General features: G+C 34.1%; 2 protein-coding genes across 2 annotated transcripts; both read right to left on the bottom strand.

Annotated features, from left to right (window-relative positions):
* Positions 1-133: 133 nt before the first annotated feature.
* On the bottom strand, positions 134-1,977 carry LOC108778939 (ribosomal RNA small subunit methyltransferase NEP1). The gene is made up of 4 exons (XM_018546264.1): positions 1,784-1,977; positions 1,411-1,654; positions 333-541; positions 134-247 (listed from the first exon to the last, which is right to left on the bottom strand). The coding sequence occupies exons 1-4, from the start codon at positions 1,910-1,912 to the stop codon at positions 134-136; spliced, it is 696 nt and encodes a 231-aa protein (XP_018401766.1). The 5' UTR covers positions 1,913-1,977.
* A 1,936-nt stretch (positions 1,978-3,913) lies between these two features.
* Positions 3,914-8,024, bottom strand: LOC108778936 (Coiled-coil domain containing protein 151). Its single transcript, XM_018546260.1, has 6 exons — positions 7,881-8,024; positions 7,666-7,781; positions 7,118-7,474; positions 6,456-6,693; positions 4,634-4,786; positions 3,914-4,132 (listed from the first exon to the last, which is right to left on the bottom strand). Exons 1-6 carry the CDS (start codon positions 8,022-8,024, stop codon positions 3,914-3,916), a joined length of 1,227 nt encoding a protein of 408 aa, XP_018401762.1.
* Positions 8,025-25,192: the final 17,168 nt, after the last annotated feature.

The raw sequence follows: 25,192 nt of genomic DNA, 5'->3' as shown, positions 1-25,192 counted from the left end.
TAAAAAAAAATTACTCTATTAAAGATTGTAAATCTACTTCAGAAAATTCTTCGAATTGTATTTTTGAAATTTATATAAATTCGATATATATACATGTATAATAAAAAAATATATAATACATTATAGTTTTTTATTAAACAACTCCCCAAACTTCTTCAAATGCTGTACATAATTTACTACATGCAATGGCGCCTGAGAGAGGATAATTACTAATTGAATAGGTATCTTCTGTGTAATCTGTTTTGACCTATAAATAAACAAAAGAATATGAAATATTTTATGTTTTTAATAAAATAGTAGTAATGTATTTTGTTTTAATAATAATAACTTACTTGACCATGTGCCATAGCTCCAACTACAATAGCAATGGGATCTTCAGTGGGTACAAGCTCTCGTGGATTCAGTACTTTACTTGCATTGAATGACATCAATATCTTACGACAACCAACTGGCAAATGATTTGTAATAGGATTTTTAATTATTTTAAGAAGCTTCATTGGGCCATCCGATGCTCTGACACCATATTTATGTAATAATTGTACTGTAATAAAACACTTAATATATCAATAATATTACTAAGTAAAAATAGCTAGATTTATATAACTTAGACTACACAGTTTTACTATAAGTTATATGTAAATAGTAGAATGTATACTATATAAATAATATAAACGTATAATATATAAATATATTGTGTATATATATATATATATATATATATATACATTGCTAAATATTAAAAAATCAAATTTAAATTAATTCTTTAAGTGCTGGATAATATTTTACTTTTAATTACTAAGTGTGTTAAAATATATTATTTTAATTGAAAACATGTAATTTAAAAAAATCACATCTAATCAATCACTTTTATGATAAAATTGTTGAGTTTTAAAGTAAATAGCATATATATATTTTTATTGACAAAGTAAATAGCATATATATATTTTTATTGACAAAGTAAATAGCATATTTTTTTTTTATTAACATATGTACTTAGCAAATAATAAACTAAATTTGACCCAAATTGATACAATTCTTGAGTTAAATTGTTTAACTCTGTTGTTTTTGTTAAATTAACAACAGTGAGCAGGAACAGTGGCGACTTATAAGGATAATTAAAAACAATTCAAAATGGATATGATTTAACATTATGAATTTAACAATAAAGGTTAGTATTCATAGTTAATTCTTATATCTAAGACATCTCAAGTATAATCATAAGTTAATCGGTATCTTGAAACATTTAAGACAATCTCTTAATAAGAACGATAAATACTATCCTAAGACAATATACTATATAAGTCATTTATAATCTTATAAACTAAAATCGAGTTTATAAGTCTTTATTGATGCTATTTAAAGTTTATTTATCTATTAAATACATGGTAAAAATCGATTATCCATATTTACCCATCAATCCAGCAAAGCGTTTGAATGTTCTTGGTATCCTGGTTTGTGGATGAATTTCTATCAATACATTTTTTTCTGTGTGTATATAAACTTGTAACAATCCAGCTCGATTTAACGGACTATCCATTAACATTAACAGACACTGATGAGTGATATCTGGCCTGCATGTGCCTGGAGCACGATTATATTTCTTTAAAATGTGTATGTGATCATCGCAATTCAACAGTTCAAAGCTATTTCCAACCTACAATTACGTTTTACACTTGTTGATGCAGAACAATAAAATTATAAATGCAAAATAATTGATAATGAAAATGAAAAAAACATTGGTGAATTTGTAATTATTTTATGTAAAAGAAAAATATAACCTTACTTTTACAGATTCCAATTGGGCATTTTCCAATATAACGATGAGACGCTTTTCTTGATTTTTGATATGACCTATTTGCATTTTCAAATAGTATTCGTCTTCATCATCACGTTTCCTTTTTTTGTTTCCCATTTTTAATTGTTAGTATATACGATCTCGTAACGTAAGGAAAAGCCTGTTCTTTTTACCGAACTGGTACACAGAGTGCAATAAGTTGAAGTGAAACAGATATACGTTTGTTTCAACTTATTGCACTGTATGTACCAGTTCAGACAGTGCAGGCAAAAAGGACAGGCCTATTGTGTGTGAGAGAATGCTGAGCGGTATGAGATCCTAGATGGCGTGAATGGGCGTATAAAATCAGAGCGAATCAAGGGAGAGTGGAACGGATAGTTCCACTTCTGCAAATGTGCATGTATTAAAGTGAGATACTCATAGAACAGACCACGAAGTACTTCGTGGAACAGACTGACCGATGTAACAGCTGGGCTGCGTTCAGAAATTACGCCTAGGTAACTCTAGGCTATAGTTACGTTACGTATATTATATCAAAAATACACCCAAGAATTATCTGAGTGTAATTTCTGAACGCACCCCTGGTGACAGCTTTTGTCAACTTTAAGGCCCGTATTCAGAACGCACTTTTATCGATAAAGCACGTTGTAATCTCTGAAATTCAACAGTATACGTGACGTAAACTGTAGCATGTTAGCGCGTTCTGAATACGGGCCTAAAGCCTTGTGTCCACGATGCTAGAACTCGGACCGAGTTCTCGGATGAAAGAAGAATTGACCAATCACATTGGTCACATACTGGATTCACACTGCATCCGATTATCGTCGTACGACGACTCTGCAACTAATCAGGAAAATCGTATCATCGAGACGAAGCAAAATTTTGTTTCCTGATTGGTTGTAGAGTCGTCGTACGACGAAAATCGGATGTAGTGTGAATCCAGCATATCACAATTAAAATGCGATTCATGTTATATTTTAGCCACAATTTCAGCATAAAGGTATGTATTTATAAGTGCAGAGCTAGGTCAGTCTAGAGTCCTAGATATCAGAGAAGCGCAACCGGCTTAAGTCAGTATCGCAAAACTACTAAGAAAAGTAATAAAAATGGCGTCGTTTGCAGACGAACTATGAAATCCACCAATCGTCTGTTAGTCAGCCATTTTTAGTACCACTGAATGAATGTCATGATTGGCTGACAGTCAGCTAATCAGAATGCGGCACACCGGTTGCGCTTCTCTGATATCTAGGACTCTAGTGTGCACCAAGTGTATTGCAATGCTTACAAGTTCTTACACGCAATTGCAACTAGTGTTATATAAAGCTATGCTCCAGTTACATCCACTGTATTCCAAGGGAAAACGCTATAAATATAATCGCATGCGTTTTGGTCGACTGTATAAGTGGGTTAAAGGTGTTCCAAGTCATCGTTAGATGGCGAAGCGATGTCACATTTGATAGAGTTCCTATCAAATAATAATAAAGGCCGCAGCACACACATTTGCATGACGCATAAGAGAATTAACAAATCATAATCCTTCTTTTCCTTCACGGAAGAGAAGCATTTTGATTGGTTGATTCTCTTATGCGTCATGCAAAAGTGTGTTCTGCGGCCATAAGAGTCTGAACACGCTTTCTACAGGTATAAAATATTTCTATATATAGATATATATATAAAATTATATACATTTTTTTGCATATCATTGCATATACGCACTTATTTTCGATGTTTAATTATAATCTGTGTGGAGCATTTTCAATATTATTTTATACGTAATCGCTTGAATCTCGTAAATGCAGAGCACATAATTATAGACGCAAAAGCTTGTATGATATGTGTATCGTCACTGAGCGCGTTGAAATGTTGCTCTGTGATTAGTGAACTTGAATGGCTACTAATTAAAAAATTAGATGTCCTTGACATTTTGGTATTAGAATTTTTGTCTTATTTAAATCAAGAATTAATATATTAAAATTTTGATTAAGAATTGTATAATATTATATAATATTATATAGACTTTGTATAATATACATATATGATAGATCATAAGGAAAGTTTCACAATAATTATATAAATACCTACTTTATTGTTTTTACATTCGAACGATTCAAACAAAATTCATCTTCTGAAGGCGAATCCTTTACGACGACTTTTGGTATCGACGAGCAATTGGGCTTGCTTTTTCAATGCGTTTCGAGACGGGACTTCATCCTCATCCTCCGACAGAGGAGCAGCCGGAGTCGCACAAGATGGAAACCTTGGAAACAATGGTCCACCACTATTAACATGCATTGTTCTGCCTTCTATCGAGGTTGTAGCGATCGATAATGTTTCTAACTGAAAGACGAAAGCAAATTATTTATGGCCGATCGTGTCAATTTAGGGAATTGACACGATCGGCCTTTGAATTTTTGTTTACATAAAACTCGAACAATTCGCAAATTCGGGAAACCCATTCGTATATAATATAACAGTAAAGGAATATTTAATGTTTTTCGACAATTTCGACAATATTTAAAAATTAATTCAGAAATTTCCGGACTTGAAATTTCTAAAAATAATTTTGCGGAATATGTATGAAATAAGATGACTTCTTTTGGCTATAAATCGATTGCCTTCAATATATTCTCCGAATATATGCAATGTATAAACGGTGCATTGTTTGAATTATCATTATGTTACTTTTACATTTTGTAAATATTTCGAGATGTTCTGGAATATTCTTGGAATATAATTTTGTTACTTTAGCAAAGAACATTTCAGAAATATTCAGCGTTAACTGGATATTAACTGCGAATTCTTTTTAAGAATCTGTTTTTAGAAATAATTGAAACTAACCTTGTCTAGCAAGGCTTCATCCATCGTTTCAAGATATTTGTCGGATGCGCTTAAAACATCCATGCCATGTTTGACTTTATTGCTTAATAATTCGATAATTGCTAAAGTGTCGTCCGTTTTAATGTTCTTAAACAAAGGAGTATCTGTAACATGCTATAAACGTTTTTGTAAATTTGAAATATCAATAAAATAAAAGAAAAAAAAAGAGATGTGTCTCACGGGCCGTTTACAATAGGATTAATATATATACTATGCGGTAGCTTATAAGCAATGTAAACCGTAAAAAAAATCAAACAATTACTATTAAATGTAAAGAAAATAATTATGATTGGTCAATTTTATTAAATTTAAAAATTAAAGTTAAACATTTTCTCTGTGCTAAAAATAGAATACAATCATCAAATTTTCCTTAAGTCTGTCTTGTTATAAATCATTAACAAATTTTGCATAGCAACTAATTACAGACCATACTCGATAATCTAATATTAGATTCTGTTTCTAAATTATTAATTCCTTCAATACAATTTTTCTTTATTAAAAAAAGTGTTTTAATTTTTCTGCAGTGTTTTAATTTTTCGCGCAAGAGTACGGGAAATAAAATTTATATATTTTATAAATATATATATATATATATATATTTGAAAATTATCCGTTTCTATTCCTTAAAATACTAATAATAATAAAAAGAACATTATCCAAAGTTTTAATAAAAAGATTTATTAATTTTTTGTATATGATTTTTTAAAACGAATAAGAAATTTTTTTTAATAGAATGTATATCTTTAAAGGATGTCTAATTTGTTCAAGCAAAATTATTTTTTTTTTTTTTTTATGGTCTTTAAGAATTATAAGTATAAATCTGCTGCATAAATTATACTAATTTTCGTATAAATTCGTTTCTACACTAAAATAGAAAATTTTCCTTGTAAGAATTTTTACCAAAGGTAGTCTTAGTGTGAATGTACTGAAAGAGTTGACCAGACAATTTGTATCGGAATAATTAACGAGTTCGAGATTCCACATACATTTCCAATAGAATCAATACTGATTTTTTACGTGGTCGTCTCGTGTTACAAAAATATTTGTTCTCGATCGAACACTGAGGTGTTAATGCGGGTGCTGGCAATGCGGCTCGAGGTGAGAATTACAGAACATGACATATTCAGGAAAATCCATCAACGATATACGAGATGAACAACACTAGGGGTGTCAAGCTTCCAGGAACAATAAATAGTCGAAGATGTTCACCGTAGCTACACCACTAAAGGTGGTTTTACTAATTTAATTAGGCATTTACACGGCACTTCCATTTCGACATTACAAAGCTTTATCCACCGAATATGTTCTCTCGTACGTGATAATTTGTAAAAACACGTTATGTGCACACCGCAAAAAGTAAAGCGTTAATTAAGATTCTTCTTTTTATTTAAAAAATTGATTATTTATCGATACTTCTTTTCATTTCTTTTATTCAGCTAATCATTGCACGGATTTTCAAATCTGACCTCATTTTTATCTATTTTTTCGTTTAGTGTTAATATTATCTATTTCAAACTTAAACCTTGTTAGAATAGTCCAAAAAATTACCAGGTCATAATATATAATTACTGTATAATTAATATTTATATTACAATATGTCAATATATATAATTACTAAAAAAAATATGTGTGTATATATATATAATTGGTACTTTTTATCATAACTAATACTTTCTAAATCTAAAAATTTATAGTTGTCAGAAATGCAATCTTATTTAGAGCGACTTGTCTATAGAAATTGTCTACTTCTAATTTATAAAACGGTCTTGGGGGCCTTTCTAACAATAAGTATGGGATCTGTCTTGGGCTTGATCACTGCTGCCAGACTCCATTTATAGACTCTGTCGTTCACGGACTTATAATTAATAACTCTCACCTGGAACTTCTCACACAGTTTATACAATATACCAGTTACTTCGTTTAAGAGCTCGTGGATTCGTCGACTTGCATTCTCGGCTCTCTCCCTACGAGCTCGCTGTTCATCGATTTGCAAATTGAGTTTTGCGACTACTTCCGCGTTTCTGAAATATTTAATTTAATGTTACAAATTAATCAAAGCTACAGCGATAATTAATAAACTTGTTATCAATTTTTGCTTTCAAAAAAATTAATTGCTTTTCGTTTCTAAAAATTTTCTCATTTCTATTTTGACATTATCCTGTCTCCTCAAATCTATATTTAAAAAATTAGTTTTAGAGACTTAACCTGGAATCAATTTAAAAAGTGATTTTTTAAATTCAAATTTGAGCTTTTGAAGCAAGCACTATAATTAAAAAAATAGATCTTATAAATTAAAATAGATGTTATAAATTATAAATGTGATACTCATTCATTGTCGCAGTTTTAATTTCTTTTTAATATGATAAAAATAAATTAAATTAATAATATATCTAATTAGCAAACATTTTATAAATTTGTTATTAATTTTTGTTTTCGAAAACTAACTGTTCGGCGCTCTTTGTTTCCGAAAATTTTCTCATCTCTATCTCGGCGTTAAGCTCCTGCCTCTTCTTTTCCAACACCATCTTCTCTTGTTCTGTGGCCGTTCGCATTTTCTGCAGACTCTCTTTGGTCGCCTTCTGACCCAGAAACCGGTTCAGAACTTCCTCGGACCTGGACACTCCGGTAGCGTTCTGTAGCCTGGCGAACGCCTCCTCCAGTCGTGCCAGCTCGTCCTTGATCATGTCCTCTTGTACCTGTACGCGACTTTTCCCACGTGTTTCAAAATCGTCCCGCGGACGAGTATGGAATATCATACGTTCCAATCGTTCCAATTCCATCTTTCGTTCTGCCACGCGTTGCCTGTTTATGTAGAAATGTCAAATGCTAAACTATATTCGTCGAGAGATTTACAATGTGCTAGTCACAAAAAAATCTTTTGTGAGACTGCTATTAATTTTCAGGTTTATAAAAACTGAAATTAGAGAAGATACGATCGCAGTAGTGTCTGCAACGAAAAAATGATTTTTAAAATGTAAATGTCAATCGTAGACCTGTACTCTTTGATGACAGAGTCGCGTTTTTTGCTGGAACTTGTCTCTTCAATTTCCTCTTTCACCAGAGTTTCTTGAGTACTATCTTTTAATTCTATAGCTTCTTCCTTCACACCCTACAATCAATAGTAGTAGTATTAAATGAAACGTGGCTTCGAAGTTTCTATTACTTTCTTCGCACCGTTATTATCCGTTATTCTTCTCATAAGCCTTGCCTGTAAACGTTTGATTTCGTTTTCTTGTTGCCTTATGCCATCTTCCAAATTTTTCAAGGAGCAAGCGTAAAGTACTGATTTCTCTTTTAATTCGGAGCAAACAGAACGATATTTCATACGTGAAATATTTGCCTTAATTTGCATCATTCGGATATGCTCTAGCTGTACTTCCAAAGTTTCGATCTTCTGAGCAATTTGAAGAGTGCATTTATAAAAATCAATGCTTACAAAATATATTTCAAATTTAGACCGGTATATACATAGTTTGTTTTTAATTAAGACCATCTAAATAAAATTATGCTATGAAGAATATTTCATGTGCTTTCACCTATAGGAGACCAATTTTGGAGCTCAGGCGAAATGCTGCGCTTCTTATACTTATTCTCTCACAGGTGATTCTAGTTTATAAATATGTTCTCCACCGTGGTCCTCTGTCGGCAGAAATGTGTACCGTTTGCTCGCCTGCGATTTTCATTACACATAATATATATATAGTATACACTTAAACTTATATATGTATAATGTGCGCGCGCGCGCGTGTGTATGATGAAAATTTTCATCAATATTTGCATATTTCTTTACTGTTTCGGAATATTCAACACATTGAAAATACAAATCGAACTTTCTATGAATATTTAATGTTAGCTGGATATAGAATTATGGACTGGCAATACAAGTAAGATCGTGTTCATACTTCTGTTTCTAAGAGTGTTTGGAAGGATGTTTCTTGCATGTTACTGACATATCTATATCATTGAATATGTTTCATTGAGATTATCTCTTCTTACAATACGATTTTATAAAGTTATGTTTTGCATACATTTTTTAATTGCCTGCATTTTAAATTTTCAAAAAAAATCTTATATTATACTTCTCGCTCTACGATATCATTTTTAATTCTGATATAGTTAACACGCTGTATGTTTAATTGATATGTACAATATACATTTCCGGAGATTTAAAAAAAACAGAAACACTTGAAAACTATATATATGTCTCTCTTTTTAACCTCTTCCGAGCGCTAACTAATTAGTTTTCTCTACTAACAATAAATGCAGCTATTGTTTCTTTGCAGAAAGTATAGAGAATTACTAGTCCATACTTAACTAAAAACTATGCACAATCTAAAGTTCGTATTAGCCCATATGCGCACACCACCTGACCAAGTCTTTTATACGGTTTATATGTACCTATATGCATACGCCAGAGTTGTAGAACACCATATTATTACTTAAGATGGTCTTAAAATAAAAACATACTATAAATACTAGCCTTAGATCAAATTACCTTCTTCATAGGATTTTCCATCTTGTTTTTAAAAACACAATGACCACGTTTATGCGCCAATACTTTACTTTCCGTTTGTAAAATATTCAAAGTACGTTCGTGCTAATAGGATTAATACATTTAACATTTGTCATATCTCGAGACTATATAATTATATTTACTTACCTTCTCTTTTTCATACTTAATTAGATCTAATTTCTTCCTTAAACGAACATTATTTTCACTTGCAGTGGTTACAATTTCTTCTAAATTACATTTGTTCACACAAGCTATAGAATCACGACTGATTAGGGTCGCATGTTCCATCGCTTCTTTATTCTAGAAAATATTTAATATTAGTTTATAAAAGCTAATTGGTTGTTTATTTATTTTTCTTCTGATAATCCACGTTACATTTTTCGCTCCCGCATATTTTATGTAAAGTTCTTTGACTTTTTTCTTGAGATCAGAAATTTTTTGAGCATTTTCGCGTTTCTTTGCATCGTATTCCTCAAAATTAGCCTTTCTTTGACCTTCTGAAAAAAATATTAAATTGCCTGTTATGTTTTTTGTAAAATAAAAGGCTATATATATATAAATAACATGTGTATTTAATAGAGTTCATTTAATAAATGAATTTAATAGAAAATATAATCTTTTTTTATGTACATAATTACACTTTTTGTGCTTTAATCATTATTAATTATTTCAATAAATATAGTTGATAATATGCATAAAGGTTACAATATAAAATAAAATACACATTTAACGCATAAGAATAATAGTCGAAAAGCATCTGTAATAACAATTCAGGGCAAAGAGACATAAACCAATGCTTGAGTCAACCAGTTATTTGAGTGCACAGTTTTGTATGTTTAGTCACACATACTCTCGTCACAACTCTAAATTAACATAACAGTTTTCTGCAAAAGTGATTACCCGATCATAGTGTAATACGTTAATGACAAGCTGCTATCGTTTTACTAAATAACTTTAAAGAACAAGAAAATGAAAACGTCGTGCTCACACAAGCGAATGAGTTCGAGAACTTCGGAGTGATACGTTAATTCAGTCTCTGTTACAGGAAATACGAACGTGTCTCGACTTACGAGGAATCGTGAAACTTAGTTGTCAGCTATTACTGCCTAGAACCTTACACGCGCTGTGAGCCACGTGCGTAAGTATGGTAGATAACTACGATTATATACATGTATATATAGTAACACTCCGAGAAGTGGCTGCTTGGATTCAAAGAATAGAGCATACAATGATAGATAAATCTATTCAGCTGTCTCGATTCCCTATAATGGCATGAGATCTTTAAAAGCCAATCTATTCAACGCTTGTCACTATCAAGTTATTGCTTATTATTTGTATCAAGCATCCAATATCGGCTCATTAATGGAAATATAAATATACAGTAGATTACGCAAAGAGATTTATTGTCTCTCTGATGTTTTTCTCTTATGACAGTTTTTATTTAATCAAAAATTTTATAAACAATTACTTATTTATATACTAAATTTTATTAATCTATATCTTTACATAACTGATGCATCAATTAATTCGTGAAAATTATTCAATCAAACTTAAGACAATTGTAATTTGTAAAATAATATAAACGTACTAAATAGTATAAGACAAAATTTAAAAAAAAACGTAAAAAAATTTATTTAAGTATAAAAGGAAGGAAAAATAATAAAGATTAAAACTGTATCCTTTTATTATTACACATCGTTACCCTATTTTGAAATTTAGACTTCTTGGATCCCCATACGAAAGACTATAGTTTTAGTTAAATTATTATTAAGTATTATTTATAAGTAAAATATAATATAATTTAGAAATATAGGTATAATTAAAGTCATTTAACATAATAATGTAGCATAAAAAATATACAAGACATACATATGATATCTGTATATAATGTCGAAATAAATAAGTATCTTTTAGGTCATGAATTAATATAAATATCTTGTCAAAATACTATTTCTATTTGTAATCAACAAATTTTTATATTAAATATTCTTAATTTATATGTTTTAAAATTACAGGACTATATATGTCAATAACATTTCTTTATAAGTTTTTCTTAGATAATTTAACGGCTTGATAATCTACTTTGACTGATAATTATGCAATCGAAATATAATACAATCCTGTAGTATTGTTTTATGACATAAAATCTAATCGATCTCATCAGATTTTATCTCCCTTTTTCAATCTATACTTTTGAGCTACTATTTTTATATAGGTACGCAAGACATCGTGCCATCTTGGATACTGGTTATTCCAGTTCACTTGCTCATATTTATCTTTGTATAATACGATCACGATCCTGAAATGTCAGTGAGCTGTCTCTTTTTGGCGCGTCTTGAGGTGTAGTGTAACAAATATGAAAATAAAATACATGGTGTTTTACTTACATTGCATTTCAACGCATATATTTGTAATATTTCAATTTTTACCTTTATGTACTTTTTTTTTAACATTAGAGAAACATTCTCTCTAAAATATTTAAAATGATTTAAAAAAACAAAAACATCAAATTTCTATTTAAGTTGAATTAATTACAGATGCTCCTTTGATTTTTTTAAAAGAATTTCTGGAGAAATTTGTAATTTTTTATTTTTAATTATACAAAAATAGGTGTTTTAAGATATAAAAATTTTTTTTTAATCGAAAAAAAAAGAATTTAAAACATTTGTCGTTATGAAGTAAAACGATAGAAATAGCATACCCTATATAAGCATAAGCTCTGACTCTGCAACTTTGTGGCAGAGAAATTTTCTAGCAGTGACTTGTTAAGCTAGGGTTGTCAGAAACAGTATAAACTAGCGAAGGATATTTTGTACAATTTGAGCCGTTACCTGATAACTGGATTTTCTTCTTAATCTCAACAATCTTTTTATTGAGCTCATTTAGCTTGTTCTCGATAGTGGATAGAACCAGAAGTTCAGACATGATTTCGCGAATGAGAAAGAGTGTCCACATGGAACATCGTATCGACCTAATAATGCCGTCGTCTGGACGACTAGAACCTGATTTCCCAGCCATACTCGTATGTCAAGATTACATAAAACACATAATTTGAAAAATAAAAATAAAAAAATATTAGAACTTTGAACTTACTATCTAACTAGAAACTAAATAGATCATCTACATCACATAATATTTTAATTACACATATTTATTTACACAAATAACATACATCTATAAATTAAACTGAATAATATAAAACTATCTCAAAGAACATGGGTAATCGGGCAACTTCCAAATCACGTTGTAAAGCACCAGTTCTCGTCCGATCACTGCAGTTAAGCAACATTGAGCACGGTTAGTACTTGGATGGGTGACCGCTTGGGAACACCGTGTGATGTTGTCCTCTTTTTTTATTTTTTGCTCCATATTAAAAAGAATATTATAAAGAAAACCAAAACGAGATACTATTAAGGATTAAATATTTTTAATAAATTTTCCATTAATAACGCTTCAAGAAAGAAATAATTGAAGAATATCGATATCAGATAGCATCTATTTTGATATTCGAGAAACGTGATACTTCTTATCCTTTCACTCAAGTAAAAAATGAATTTAAAAAATAATTTTTTGATCGTCTTGTAGTTGAGCCATTTTTTTCATGAACAAAATGTATAAAATTGCTATTTTTTGAAATACTGTAATCCATTTGCGTCATATTCTTCAGTATCATTTGTAGTTGTTTATAGTGAAAAGAATTTTTCCTGACTATTATAATTTTCTGTTCGCACTAAATGTATTAAACTTACGTTAAAAGAATTCTAAACGATTGAGATATATATATATATATATAGTTTCTTTTTTACGTATAGAGTGCTTAAAATAATTTTTGGGGTTTTTATTTAATTTTACCGGGGAACAAAAGTATATTGATTTAATTATTATTTACTTCGCTGAAAAACATTTATGCTTATGTAAAATACATTTTAAATAGGCACACTCTATTAGATTATTAAAAATTTATCTACTAAAATTGTGTAAAAGAAAAACTGTGTAAGAAGTAACATTCCTCCAAAATGTATTCATATTGTTTCAATGAGTAAATTGTTGCGAAGTTGTATGTGATGGTGCGTGTAATTATGTATACAGCTCCGTTTCTCCATCTGCTTTGTTTTCAGTGACGAATCTCATCAATTGAACGCCAAGCGCTGTTGCGCACCACAGGACAATTGTAGCGTGGCCGCGCTACATCGTCGTCGCCGGGCGCAGATGTTTGCAGTTCGATGATAAGGTTAATGGCATCATTAATAAGGCCAATGGGAAGCGCGTGTTTGTAGCTCCGTGGCGTGCATCTCGCGTGCTGCGGGTATAAAGGGGTAGAGAAGATTATTCGTAAAGGCCCTTGCCTGCCCTGCGCGCCCCTTTCTTTCCCGCTCGTTTCTTCAGCGGAGTACGGTCTTAAGACCGGGTTCACCGAATTATAATTCCGCATTTGTATTCGTTAAGGCGTCCGGCGCGCGGTTAAGGCTGCGATGAATTTCGCGTTACACGCAATCAAGCGCAGCCGAGCGTTAATTAATGATCGGGCGCACTATATGCTTCTCTCGGTGCGTCGACCGCGACTTGTTGCATATCGGTGCCTGAGGCATTGTAACCGATTACTTTTTGCAGCGCTGCAGTAACTGCCACGTTAGATTAGAAATAGACAGCAATGATAATATCAACACCGATACTGATTTCAGGTATTTAATCGTTGCTTAATACAATCCAAGAAATATATCAACGCTCAATTTAAAAGATCGAACTCTTATATGTGTCATTATGTGAAAGTTATTTATTCAGTTATTTTGAAAGCTTGAATTGTTTAGCAAGATGTAGGTATAATACAATTAGAGTGACTTCAAAAGTTGGTTACGTTATTTATTTTATGTTTGTATTGATTACAACAAATTTATGATTAAAATTTACATCGTATCGATATTTATGATAAACTACATCAATTTTCTTAGAAAAAAATTTTTATGCTCTTTTATAAATTCTCACATTCTCATTTTTTATAAATTTTTATACGAAAAACACAATTTTCATACCCGTGGTCTAATTAAGGTTGACTATTCGCACGCAATTAGGGTAACGTCATAGAAAAAAGAAATATCAAGTGTTGATTAAAGACATCTTTCACATGAGATATAATGGGATCCGTCGTTAAGGATTCGTGAATAAAGCGCCACATTAATTATTCCAGTTCAGTAATTAGCTTACTTTTCGATAGAGATACAAATATAAATTGCTTACAGTAGTTCAACTTTTAATTCTAATATTTGCGACCGTTTAACAACTATAAATTGATTTCAATTTTTTAAATTAGATTCTCGATTAGATTTCTAATATAAATTATACAAATATAATTAATACTTATTTCGAAACATACCTACATATATATCAAGGAATGGAAGTTAGTATTCTGTTACTTCTTTCCTTACATTTTACATAACAATTTGATAATAACTTTGCAATTTTTTATGAATATAATTAAAACTAACTAAACGGACATTAGTCGGTACAAGCAACGACTAAAAAGTAACGAGTTACAAATTAATTTTTTTTAAAAACGAATGACTTTTCCAACTTGTTACAAATAATGATTGAGTAACTTTCCAACTCTAATGTAACACCGTAACAGTTATAAAAAAAATTCGTCATCGCTAAATTATTATTATACCAGAGTAATAATAATAAGAAAAGAGAACGTTTTAGTAACTAACTTCATTTCCTGATCCACCCGCGCGCGCACGCACACACACGTGTGTGTAAAAACATAAGTTGTAAAAGTATAAAATGTATGTTATAAAAGTATAAAGTGTATTTTATACTTTGATAATTTATTTCTTTATTAAATTAATTATAATATATAAAATGTGGTTTGACTGTTTTGTTCTTTGATTTTTATATGCCCTTTACATTATAACATTGTATTTAATATAAATACATATACAGATTTTTTTTTTATCATTTTTGACCCGTCAGCATAGAACGAAAGTTAGTAATGTTAGCTGTGTAGCGCGAGCTGTTCAGTGAGTTCAAATCATCCCCTCGGAAATTTTCGAACGACTTGACACTGCGCGCGAGCAGAGGCGTGCCGCGGCCGGCGTGCTGTTGTATCCGCGCGCTGATTGGCCGCCACGATCGGCCATCCCGCGTTCGCGCAGCGATATACAGCGCACGGCGGCAGGTGCGCGCGCACCATGGAACTACTTTCAGCGCGTTAAGCGAACAATAGGGGATCCCAGAAGTGTTTCGGACGCGGTCGTGTTCGTTTACATCGTGGCCGTATGCTTTTTTCCCCCGTAACCGCGCGAGCACCCCGTGCACCCTGGGACCCGGTTGGTGACGTATCCGCTGGTGACGCGCGTCGCGTACGATGCGCCCAGTCGAGTGACAGCGCGCGGTAATACACTAATACCGAACAAGTGTGTGCGGCGCGCCGGTGAGTGTCCGTCCGCGTCCATCCTTTCGTTCGTTCGTCCGTCCGTCCGTCCGTCCGTCCGTTCGTTCGTTCCCCCCGTGTGTGTGCGCCCGTGCTCCCTTCCGATGAGTGTGTGTCTACCCGACGTGTGTGGATAACAAAAAAAAAAAGTATCAATAATTTTTACGGCACCATGTCACGGCCAAGATTGGATTACGCGCTCACGGCAACCGCTGTTACCATCACGGTCGGACCATTGTTGCTCGCGTTGCTGACGTTTACCTGCGCGCCCACGGTATCCGGTAAGTATATTAAATTCTCTGTATTATTCGTATATCCCGCGACCGCGGAGTCGTTGCCACATGTCAACGGGGGCTTCGCTTCGCTGCTAGGCAACAGAATTGCGTGGAGCGACGCCGAGCGCCGGCGCATTGGACGCGTCGCGTCGTCACGTAACGCTCGCAACAAGGCTTTCGTTGATATACGCGCTTCAGCGTAGACGCCGATGTCATCGTCCTGCGTCCTGCCTGGTCATCCTCGAGGGATATTGCCTCAGTCGCTCCGTTTCCCTCGATGTCCGACATTACTGCTGTGCTCTCAGTTTACTATCTGTCTCAAAAATATCGACCACTATTCGCCGTCCGATCGCGTGCGATCGGGTTCAACTTCACGAACTCTGCGAGTTATACTCCGCGATTCAAACGATCGTCATTCCTCGAAACTTATACTTACCCGGCCACTCGTCGATGTAATTTTCGTTATTTTTGGTTATCGTCAGGTCAGATCGAAAGCGTGTTCGGAACGTGTGAAAGAATACGATCTCTTTCTCGGGCAGATCGACTGGTTGATACTTTCCTCGAGTTGACAGCTCCAAGAGGCGAGCATGTTTCGAACGATGCTGCAAACGGATGCACGTGATGGTGTGTTTAACAATACAGCGGTGCTCATCCATCCCGCGGTGTGAAGATATACGGGGCCCCCGCGTACCCTCGTCCGAGTTGGCAGTCCCTGAGGGACAGGTGCCCAGCCCCAGCTTTCCAGGAAGCGAGCCATCCCTTCTTCTGTGCGTTAACACGCTCCAACTCGACATTTCGCTGCTCCCTCTCGATATTTTGCGCACGGAACGGGGGCCGAGGCCCCCCTTCCGCGGGAACCGTATCCTGTTTTGACCCTCTTACGATTGAAGCGTATTCGATGAGCACGTTTGTGACCTGGGGTTGTCGAAAAATTGTACAAGAGACTCGACGAAATGTTATAATCGATTTTTACATTTTGTTACAGACCGTAATAATAAATTATGCAATAAATAGTTACAGTTTGTGTATAATAAATTATCATATATTAAAATATAATGAGACGTTAATATCTATTTATATTTGTCTCTATGTATATATAGCCGCAAAATTATTATTTAGACGTGTGGTAATATTCTCAGTGATCAATTCTTTTACTATAAAGTGATTTAAAATGAAATATCGTAGCTGGCGGTTGTATTAGAATTGTATTGTTCTTTTTTTCTATTATTTACTAGATGATAATTGATTTCTCAGAAGCTATTAAATAACTTAGAAATACGTTCGTATTCATTACGAATTCGATTAACGAATACGGATTAACAAAACCAATAATTCGTACTGATAACCGCACTAATGCACTAGTATTGCAATTTCCAGGCGTGATAATAACACGTTTGCTCTGGAAATTAGATAAACACAACATGCGTGCATGCGAATACTTGTTTAAATGCCACACTATGCGTATTCATGAAAAAAAGAAAGCCCGTTGGATAAATGGATATGATAACGGCTGAGTTAAACGGTCAATGCGCTATTGAATGGCCGAGGATTTAACTCGTGAGAATTTCGCGCTTCTTACATCCGAAAAATCAAATGCCATGCGCAGTAATTCGCAGAATATTGCGATGATTTGACAGAAACGGAAACGGCACTTGTGAGAACGTGACCTTTTGTTATTGAAGTAAAGGAACTTGCAATTTTAATAATATTAAAACGATTAATTTAAAAAAAAGAACGTTTATAAAAACGAAATGGATTTATAGAACAATTCTCTTTAAATCTCTCACAAATATGTAAGGATGATTTAACGAGTATTAATTTTCAATTTATACTTTTTAATTATGTATAATTGCGTTTAAAAACAATAACACGTGTACAAATAAATAAATAAAACAATTTCTCGAGTTCAATAAACGTATAGGTTTAAAAATTGAATGAATAATGTTGAGATGAATGGAATGAATAATTTTAGGAATTATAACTCGATAACACAATCGATAATTTTGTCTGCTTGAACATGTGCAACGAGAATTAAGGAAGGATAATTGTTTACCTTTGGTAAGAAATTTCTATCTTGACTTTTCGCCAGGACATAAATTAACATGACGTAATACTTACAGCGATACAGAGAGTATTGCTTCGTACATCGTTGTAAAATGGCGAGTAAAGAAAGCCATCAGTAAAAAGGCGAAGACAGAGGAAAATAATTAAGATTCATTGGCGCGTTATCATTATCTAGTGTTCTGCATCGGTCTTATAACGGGAACCGTAATGTGGTATTTCGAATTATCGAGAGGGTTATTCAATAGAATATTGTTCAATAGGATAATAAAAATAAATTTGTCTATTTTTTATTTCTTCATATTGTTTTTATTGTTTTTGTATATTATTTCGTATTTTCTTACATGTTTGTACAAAATTAGAATACATCTCGCTTGCAATTTGAAAACAAGTACAATTTTTAAGCTCGTAGCCTTCTTTTATTTATTATTTATTTTTATTGAGCCTTATTAATTGGCCGTTATATTTGTTTTAAGTATAATTTTGTTTCAGATCTTATTGGGTAAAAGATATCACATGTAATATACAATATGTATAATAAAATTTTAACTCAAAAAATACAAAAGATAAAAATTTATAGTTATTAATATATACTTAAGAGATATGTATTTAAAATCGTGATTTTATAAATTCATTTATTTTTATGACTTTAAACGAGGGTCCTAATTTGTAATGTACTGTAGTAAGATTTTTATAAATAATACCGGTGAGAGTTATATAAAATAAAATTTGAACTCTTTATTTATTTTAATTATATCTCATTATGAATTTTAAATTAATAACTTAAACGTGAATGGGTGATTTTATAATTTTGAAGTGAACAATCTTTTCTTACGTAGAGTCGTAAAGTTTTTAATGTGTGTTGTAGCATTTATTATCATTCTTGCTTGAAATCTGTATACTTTACTAGCCTAGCTTGGCCCTAGAAATGAGGTAATGCGGGTCCACAGCGGGTATCGCGCGAACGCGAGAATATTCCGCGATTCATTGTAAGGAATCGGACGAAGATCTTCGTCCCGAGGCTCGCGATACTCTGGATGCGGCGTGGTGGTGGTTGCGACGACGACGACGGTGTGCACTCCAGACGTTCGCCACTCTTATGTTCTCAGGCTTTCTCTTCTCTCTCTCCTTAGAAACTGATCCGCCCGTGCTTAACGTGCTTTCACACGAGACACGCCGCATTCGCCGCCACGCGAGACAGACGCGGTGCAGGGGTTACATTTCGCGAATATTAAAACACTGTCGTGTTTGCGGAATGCCGCCGACTCGGGAAGTATTGGATACTAAGGCCGTTGAATATGGCCAGAATATGGATCGCATCGTTTGCGAAAGTCGCAGTACGACTCTTAAACATTCTATCTCGGAGTATCGCGCGTTTACTTAGGAATGATAATGCATGGAAAGAAAGTGACGTAAATAAATCTTGGAGAACTTCCTATAATAAATATTTATTCGCGTAAAATGCTGCTTATATCAATCTGCAAATAAATACATTATTATTACTATATTACGAATATATATTCTATATATGTCATAATAAATTTCAAAGTCATTCCCCTTTCAAGAAACCAGAATTACGTTGCAGGCGCCAGTTTATAATTAAAAAAAAAAAAGAATACTTTCCGCTTTCGTAATAGAGGCTTGATTTGCATTTCAGCTTCGCGCAAGTTAATTGAAAACTCGATGAATTAAAGTCAACGTGTTTAGCATAACTCGTAGCGCGTTGATTTAGTCGATTTCGTATCTTCGAGCGATAAGCGTAAACTCAATTAAAAACTCTAATACGCTCGACGTATTTCTCCTTTTTACGAGTGACGATGAGCTAACTATAGACCGGTGATACAACATGCAACAAATACTGCAGGAAATCGGCTCGATACCACTCCCGGGACATTCGAAACCTTCGTGCGACTTAGAAACCGTCGTCGTGCGATCGACCTGCAACCGGTTTCTCGTTCCCTTTCATCGGTTCAGGCCGGCACACGAGCTAGTCCGGGTTCTGCACACGTGTGCACACTTACGCACACATACGCGAAATGCGTGCACGCCGATGTGTGTATGCATAGCTGCTCCCGCTTTCGTTTCCATTGACTCACGCGCACGCGCAGCGCTGTTTTGCTAATCCAACTACAGAAGATGCTGCTGCGTCAGCTGTTGTCCGTTGCTTCAGTTTGGTATCGTTATTAGTATTATGTGTGCCTCACAATCGAATCGTGTTATATAATTTGAGACCAAGTGATATTATACCACAAACTGAGAAAAAAACTGTTGCGGAAAAGTCAATAGAATATTTTTGATATTAAAAATTATTAAGAATTCGATGTTATCATAACATCAGAGAATTCATATTGTTACACATGAAGAAATAAATTAATTATTATTCATATTTTTTTTTGAAAAAAAAAACATCACTTTCTTCTTATTAAATTGAAGATGAATCATCAAGAAGTTATTCACATCCTATTAATGTATCCACCAATCTATAATTAAAGTTTTTTTTTTTTTTAAATTTATTAGGAAATTATTGAAAAGTTATCTGTATATGATCTAAAATTGAAATTGTACACAGGCAGTTTCAATGTTTCCCTTCTGTCGAGTTTAAAGACTCTTGGACGTAGACATACGGTGTTTTTCTAATCCAGCAGTCTTCGCATTTTCCCTTTCTACCTGATCATTCTTTTCCGTCGAGGGGAGAGAGAGAGAGAGAGAGGATAGAAAACGGTCGGGTATCTCGCGGCATCTGCTAACTAAAAGGGCAAGATCTCCGCTGTCCTATCGAGAACCAACCCGGGTATTTGCATTCGTCCCCGCGCTCTTCTCACTGGCGTAGATGCCTCTAGCGTAAAACCGCATAATTAAGGTTCCCTCGCTACCGCACATGTCCGTCCGTCCTTCCGTCCGTTTCCCGCTGCCAGTTACGTCGTCCCGGAAAGATTCGAGAGGGAAGTCCCGGAGTATCGCGGAAGGATCGAGGATTGTGCCGTCAGTCAATGCGCGGGACGGCAAAGTCCTTGTAGAAGATCGCGCTAGGATCTACCCTTCGCGTGAGCGCTATGCAGATTCCAAGAGGAGCTCGATTCGCACACATCCGCGAGATTTTCAGACAAGCAACAGAAGCTGCGATCTTAGAATGTCGATTAGACATCCGCTGTTTCGATTGATCGATGTAAATTCCATGCTTTTTATTATTTTGTTGATAGATACTCGGAGAATATTTCGTATTTCTATCTTGGTAGTATTATAGTTCGATCGATTATTGAAAGCTATCGTTGGATGCGAGCAATATCAAGTGCGTGATATTTTCGTATAAATATCAAAGTGTTGATGTTAATATTTGTTTTTTTTCCAATTATGTACCTTTTAATTAATTCATTTTACTAAACTTTTAAGTCGTGTAAGCAATAAAATTTCAAAATATGTAAAGTTAGCAAAGTAAAGTCTAAATTATTTTTGTATTTCTTATTTTTATCTTATTTCTCAAGAGAAATATGAACGATCATTCTTTTTGTGCCTCAACAATGATGATACGAATTAAAATATCATTACGTTCTCTCTGTCTTATCTCTGGAGTCTGGCTCCCACGCTAACTGACGTTTTTGCACGTGCGACACGAGAGATTCTTCATCGCGAAACGTTCGGTGTGGTCCGACGAAGGGGTACGAGAAATGAAAGACGGCGGCGGCGCGGCGATCCGAAAAGAAGCGAGATCTGGACGATGTGAGTTGATCTACACCCAGCGAGAAGACCACCCGGCGTTTTCCCGCGTAGCGCACGTGGAAGCGGTTTAACGTAATCCGGATTCGTATCGGTTTAAAACGATTACTTCCTCGGGCGCGAGAGCACGGACAAGGATCGTTGTTCGTACTCTCGTACCGATGACGGAAGTTTTTCACAAGTACGGACGAGGATAAGCGCGTTCTGCGCGCGTACCAGGTCAATGCGATCGTATCTATTAATCATTTCTAGCTCTTCTACCACCATTGCTATCGTCTCGCTCTGCATCGATGTAAGAACGTGCGCACACGGTCGTTCATTCGTATGATAAATGGCAGTGTGCTATGGTGAAGTAAATGCATTGCACACGACTGATCATCGACTGACTAATAACTCCTTTCCGATCGCGAAACGATCATGGGAAATCCATTGTGTTTAAAATTCGCGTTTTCGCCGAATTCGCAAAATTTTACTTCCACTTGCAGTAAAATTCGTTGATACAGGCGAGAAGATACAGCTAGGTTACATTACAATCAGTTGAATTTTCAAATTACAAGAAAGATTTTAACGTCTCGTAGTTTTTATGAAAATACTGTAAATATTTCTCCAAACAAGAATTTAAAATGAAGTTGTGATTTGTAAATTATATTCTACAAAAGTTGCAGTTAATTATATAATATTTAAAAAATTTGTTTACATTGGAGAATATCGAAAATGTTGCAATTTCAGGCTATCCGCACAGAACGTATAAACTAAAGTCTATACGTAATAGTAAACTTATATCAATGCACAACAACATTATAACGTTAAACGTACTATGATTTTAATCGTGCATTACTGTTATGTACAGGTTATATATATTTTTTTATTTAAAATACATTTTTTGAAAACTATTTAATAGATAGGTGGATACATTTATAGGATGTGAATAATTTCTTCTCTCTCATTTTCAATTTAATAAAAAGGAAGTATTTTTTTCGAATGTGAAAATAATATAATTAATTTACTCCTTTATATGTGTAACTATTCGAATCATTTAATGTCAGGATATGGTAATATTAAATTCTTAATTTTTAATTTCGAAAATGTGTTTGATTGACATTAAATGATTGGCTTTATTATTATACTCAATGGTTTTTCCGCAACAGTTTTTCCCAATTTGTGATAGTATCACTTTATTCCAAATTGCGTAACACAATTCGATTTTGAGACACATTTAATACTAATAACGATACCACAAATTCTTTATTATCGTTTGGCGCATTTTTTAATTGACCATTAAAGTCGAGAATTTAACTTAAAGATGCGCGCGTACGTTAGTCTCTGCAATTATTATCACAGTATTATGGTCTGCCCACATTTTGATCGTAAAAGAAATCGGTAGCTTTATCATAGCCGGCCGTCTTGCTGTCAATTAAGCCACAAAACAGCGTTTATTTCTACGCGTAACACGAACGATTGCTGAATTTATGCTATTAATTTTCCCTGTAACGGCGGCATCCGATAACGAGCGCATAGCTGCAACGAGCCTTTTACAATCAGCGTCGTGGAACGATGCCTTGATTAATTTTTCACGCGGTCAGTGAAGCCTGTATATGTCTGAAAGCCGGGCCCCCTTAGCAGACACGGCTTGTTGGCTCATATTACATGCTTACGCGATGGAACAATTGAAACCCGTACTTATAAAGCTAACATTCCATTAAATGTACCGACTAGCACCTCGTTAATTGATTTAGTAAATTTTTGTTTTAGTAAATTAATCATTCATTTGGCTAGTGTGATTGAAAGTGGGAAATTGGTTGATTATTGAAAAATTAGAAATTGTTCGATATTAAGATATCGTATTTTGAATTTTTTAAATGTATCTTTTCAAATTCTTTCAAAGCATGCATCTGTTTGTTTCATATATAAATCTTTATCTAGTAAATGATTCCGTTCCACTTTCGGTAGTCACACTATAAACGGACGGAAGGATCATCCGGAAATTATACGTTAGGTCCTTTTTCCGATTGGCGATCTCTCTCTCCAACTTGGCGCATGTAACAAGGAAGAATCCGCGTTTTAACGTAGTCTTTCGTAACTTGTAAGTGAGAAACACCGTTCCTACCGAGTCCCATCACCAAGTCTCTCCGCACGCTGTATGTGCTGTGAACGTGTACGTACGTATACGAATGCGTTTGTTTGTTTCCCAACTGTGCGAGTGCTCGTGTAAGCTACTGACGACGGTGTGCGCCGATTTATCAACCACCTTCGCTCCCACAAACTGATCGCCCGCGATCTCGCCGAATGATAACGCATACTTCGCGCTCGCGTTGTCCCGCGCTTTCACGCTGATTGGCCGGCTTGACTTTAATTGGGCGCCTCCGTCTCACGGAGAACGAAGGAAGTGGTAGTTCCCGCCGTCAGGACTCGGTTAAATTTTCTTAAATCGTCGCATATATACGCTATCGAGCCGGCACTAATCGTATGTTATAGCTAGCCAATAAATTTACGATCAACATACCAAAGATATACTCGTTCGCGTTTGTAAATCGAGCGATATTTTCGATACGACGCCTCCCGCTTAATTAGCAGTCCCCGATAAGATGATTATGCAATCGTGGAAGTCTCAATTTGCTATACCTCGTTTGCTAATTTAAATAATTTTTATCTGAGATAATTAAGGCGCTGTCCTTAATTATGTAAAATATATTCTTCGATTGCGAAATAAAAGTTTCTTTATTACTACATGCAAGATTAGCGCTATCATCCATAGAATCACACGTACAATTTATTATAAATATTTTTTGATTTATCGAAATTCTAATATAATGAAAGAAAAAATATACAATATATACTTACTACGGAAAGAACGATTTCGCTAAAACATAAAAATTTAGCTGGATACAGATTTAAACATAATTTTGTTAAACCTGAAAATAACTATTATATATATAGAAAATTCAAACGCAATGAGTAATGTTCCAAAAAATTTTAATATTCTATAGTAACTTGAGCGTCCTATATAATTATTTTAATTGTTTCACAAAAAAAATTATTTTTAAATCTATATATCAACTAATTTTTTTCAGAAAAATCTTTTTTTTACAGCTTTTTTTTTAATCGCTAAAACGCAATTGCGTGAAATTCACAATTAGTCGCACGTAATCGAACTAGCAAACGCATATACGACTGAAACAATTGCTCCGTATGCACCGTTCATTGTGTTGCAGAAGAAGAAAGTGATTCGCCGCCGATAATTCCATCGTGAATTCATTTCCTATCTGGATAATAAAGTCGCATCCCTCGTGTGGACGCGAATGAAGTCACGACTTGATTTCCCGGAAAACGTGACCCCTCGTCCCTCGTCCTCTTTTTGTCTCCCACATCTTTCACCGCTACTCTCGCAGCAGCGAGCGTACTCTCTACAAAAACGTGACTTTCTCGTATTCCATCCGCGCTCTCGCACATATAGTACAGTGCCATTGTGTAATGGTCCTTGAACCAACATCGACCAGCAGCTGGTCGACAGTCTCCCACGCCCTGCCACC

Source organism: Cyphomyrmex costatus, unplaced genomic scaffold, assembly GCF_001594065.2.
Source record: "Cyphomyrmex costatus isolate MS0001 unplaced genomic scaffold, Ccosl1.0 scaffold530, whole genome shotgun sequence".
Classification (NCBI taxonomy): Eukaryota; Metazoa; Arthropoda; class Insecta; order Hymenoptera; family Formicidae; genus Cyphomyrmex; species Cyphomyrmex costatus.
Note: the sequence above shows the minus strand (reverse complement) of the source record. Positions and strands in the feature narration are given on the sequence as shown.

Bases quoted from the DNA above. Each gene is read 5' to 3' on its own strand.
- LOC108778939 (XM_018546264.1), bottom strand. From the start codon at position 1,912: ATGGGAAACAAAAAAAGGAAACGTGATGATGAAGACGAATACTATTTG. The intron at 542-1,410 runs GTAAATATGGAT...GTTTTATTACAG, and splicing joins ACGCTTTGCTGGATTGATGG to TACAATTATTACATAAATAT. The intron at 248-332 runs GTAAGTTATTAT...GTTTATTTATAG, and splicing joins GAGCTATGGCACATGGTCAA to GTCAAAACAGATTACACAGA.
- LOC108778936 (XM_018546260.1), bottom strand. From the start codon at position 8,024: ATGCAAATTAAGGCAAATATTTCACGTATGAAATATCGTTCTGTTTGC. The intron at 7,782-7,880 runs GCAAGGCTTATG...TATTGATTGTAG, and splicing joins ACGAAATCAAACGTTTACAG to GGTGTGAAGGAAGAAGCTAT. The intron at 4,133-4,633 runs GTTAGTTTCAAT...TTCGTCTTTCAG, and splicing joins ATGAAGCCTTGCTAGACAAG to TTAGAAACATTATCGATCGC.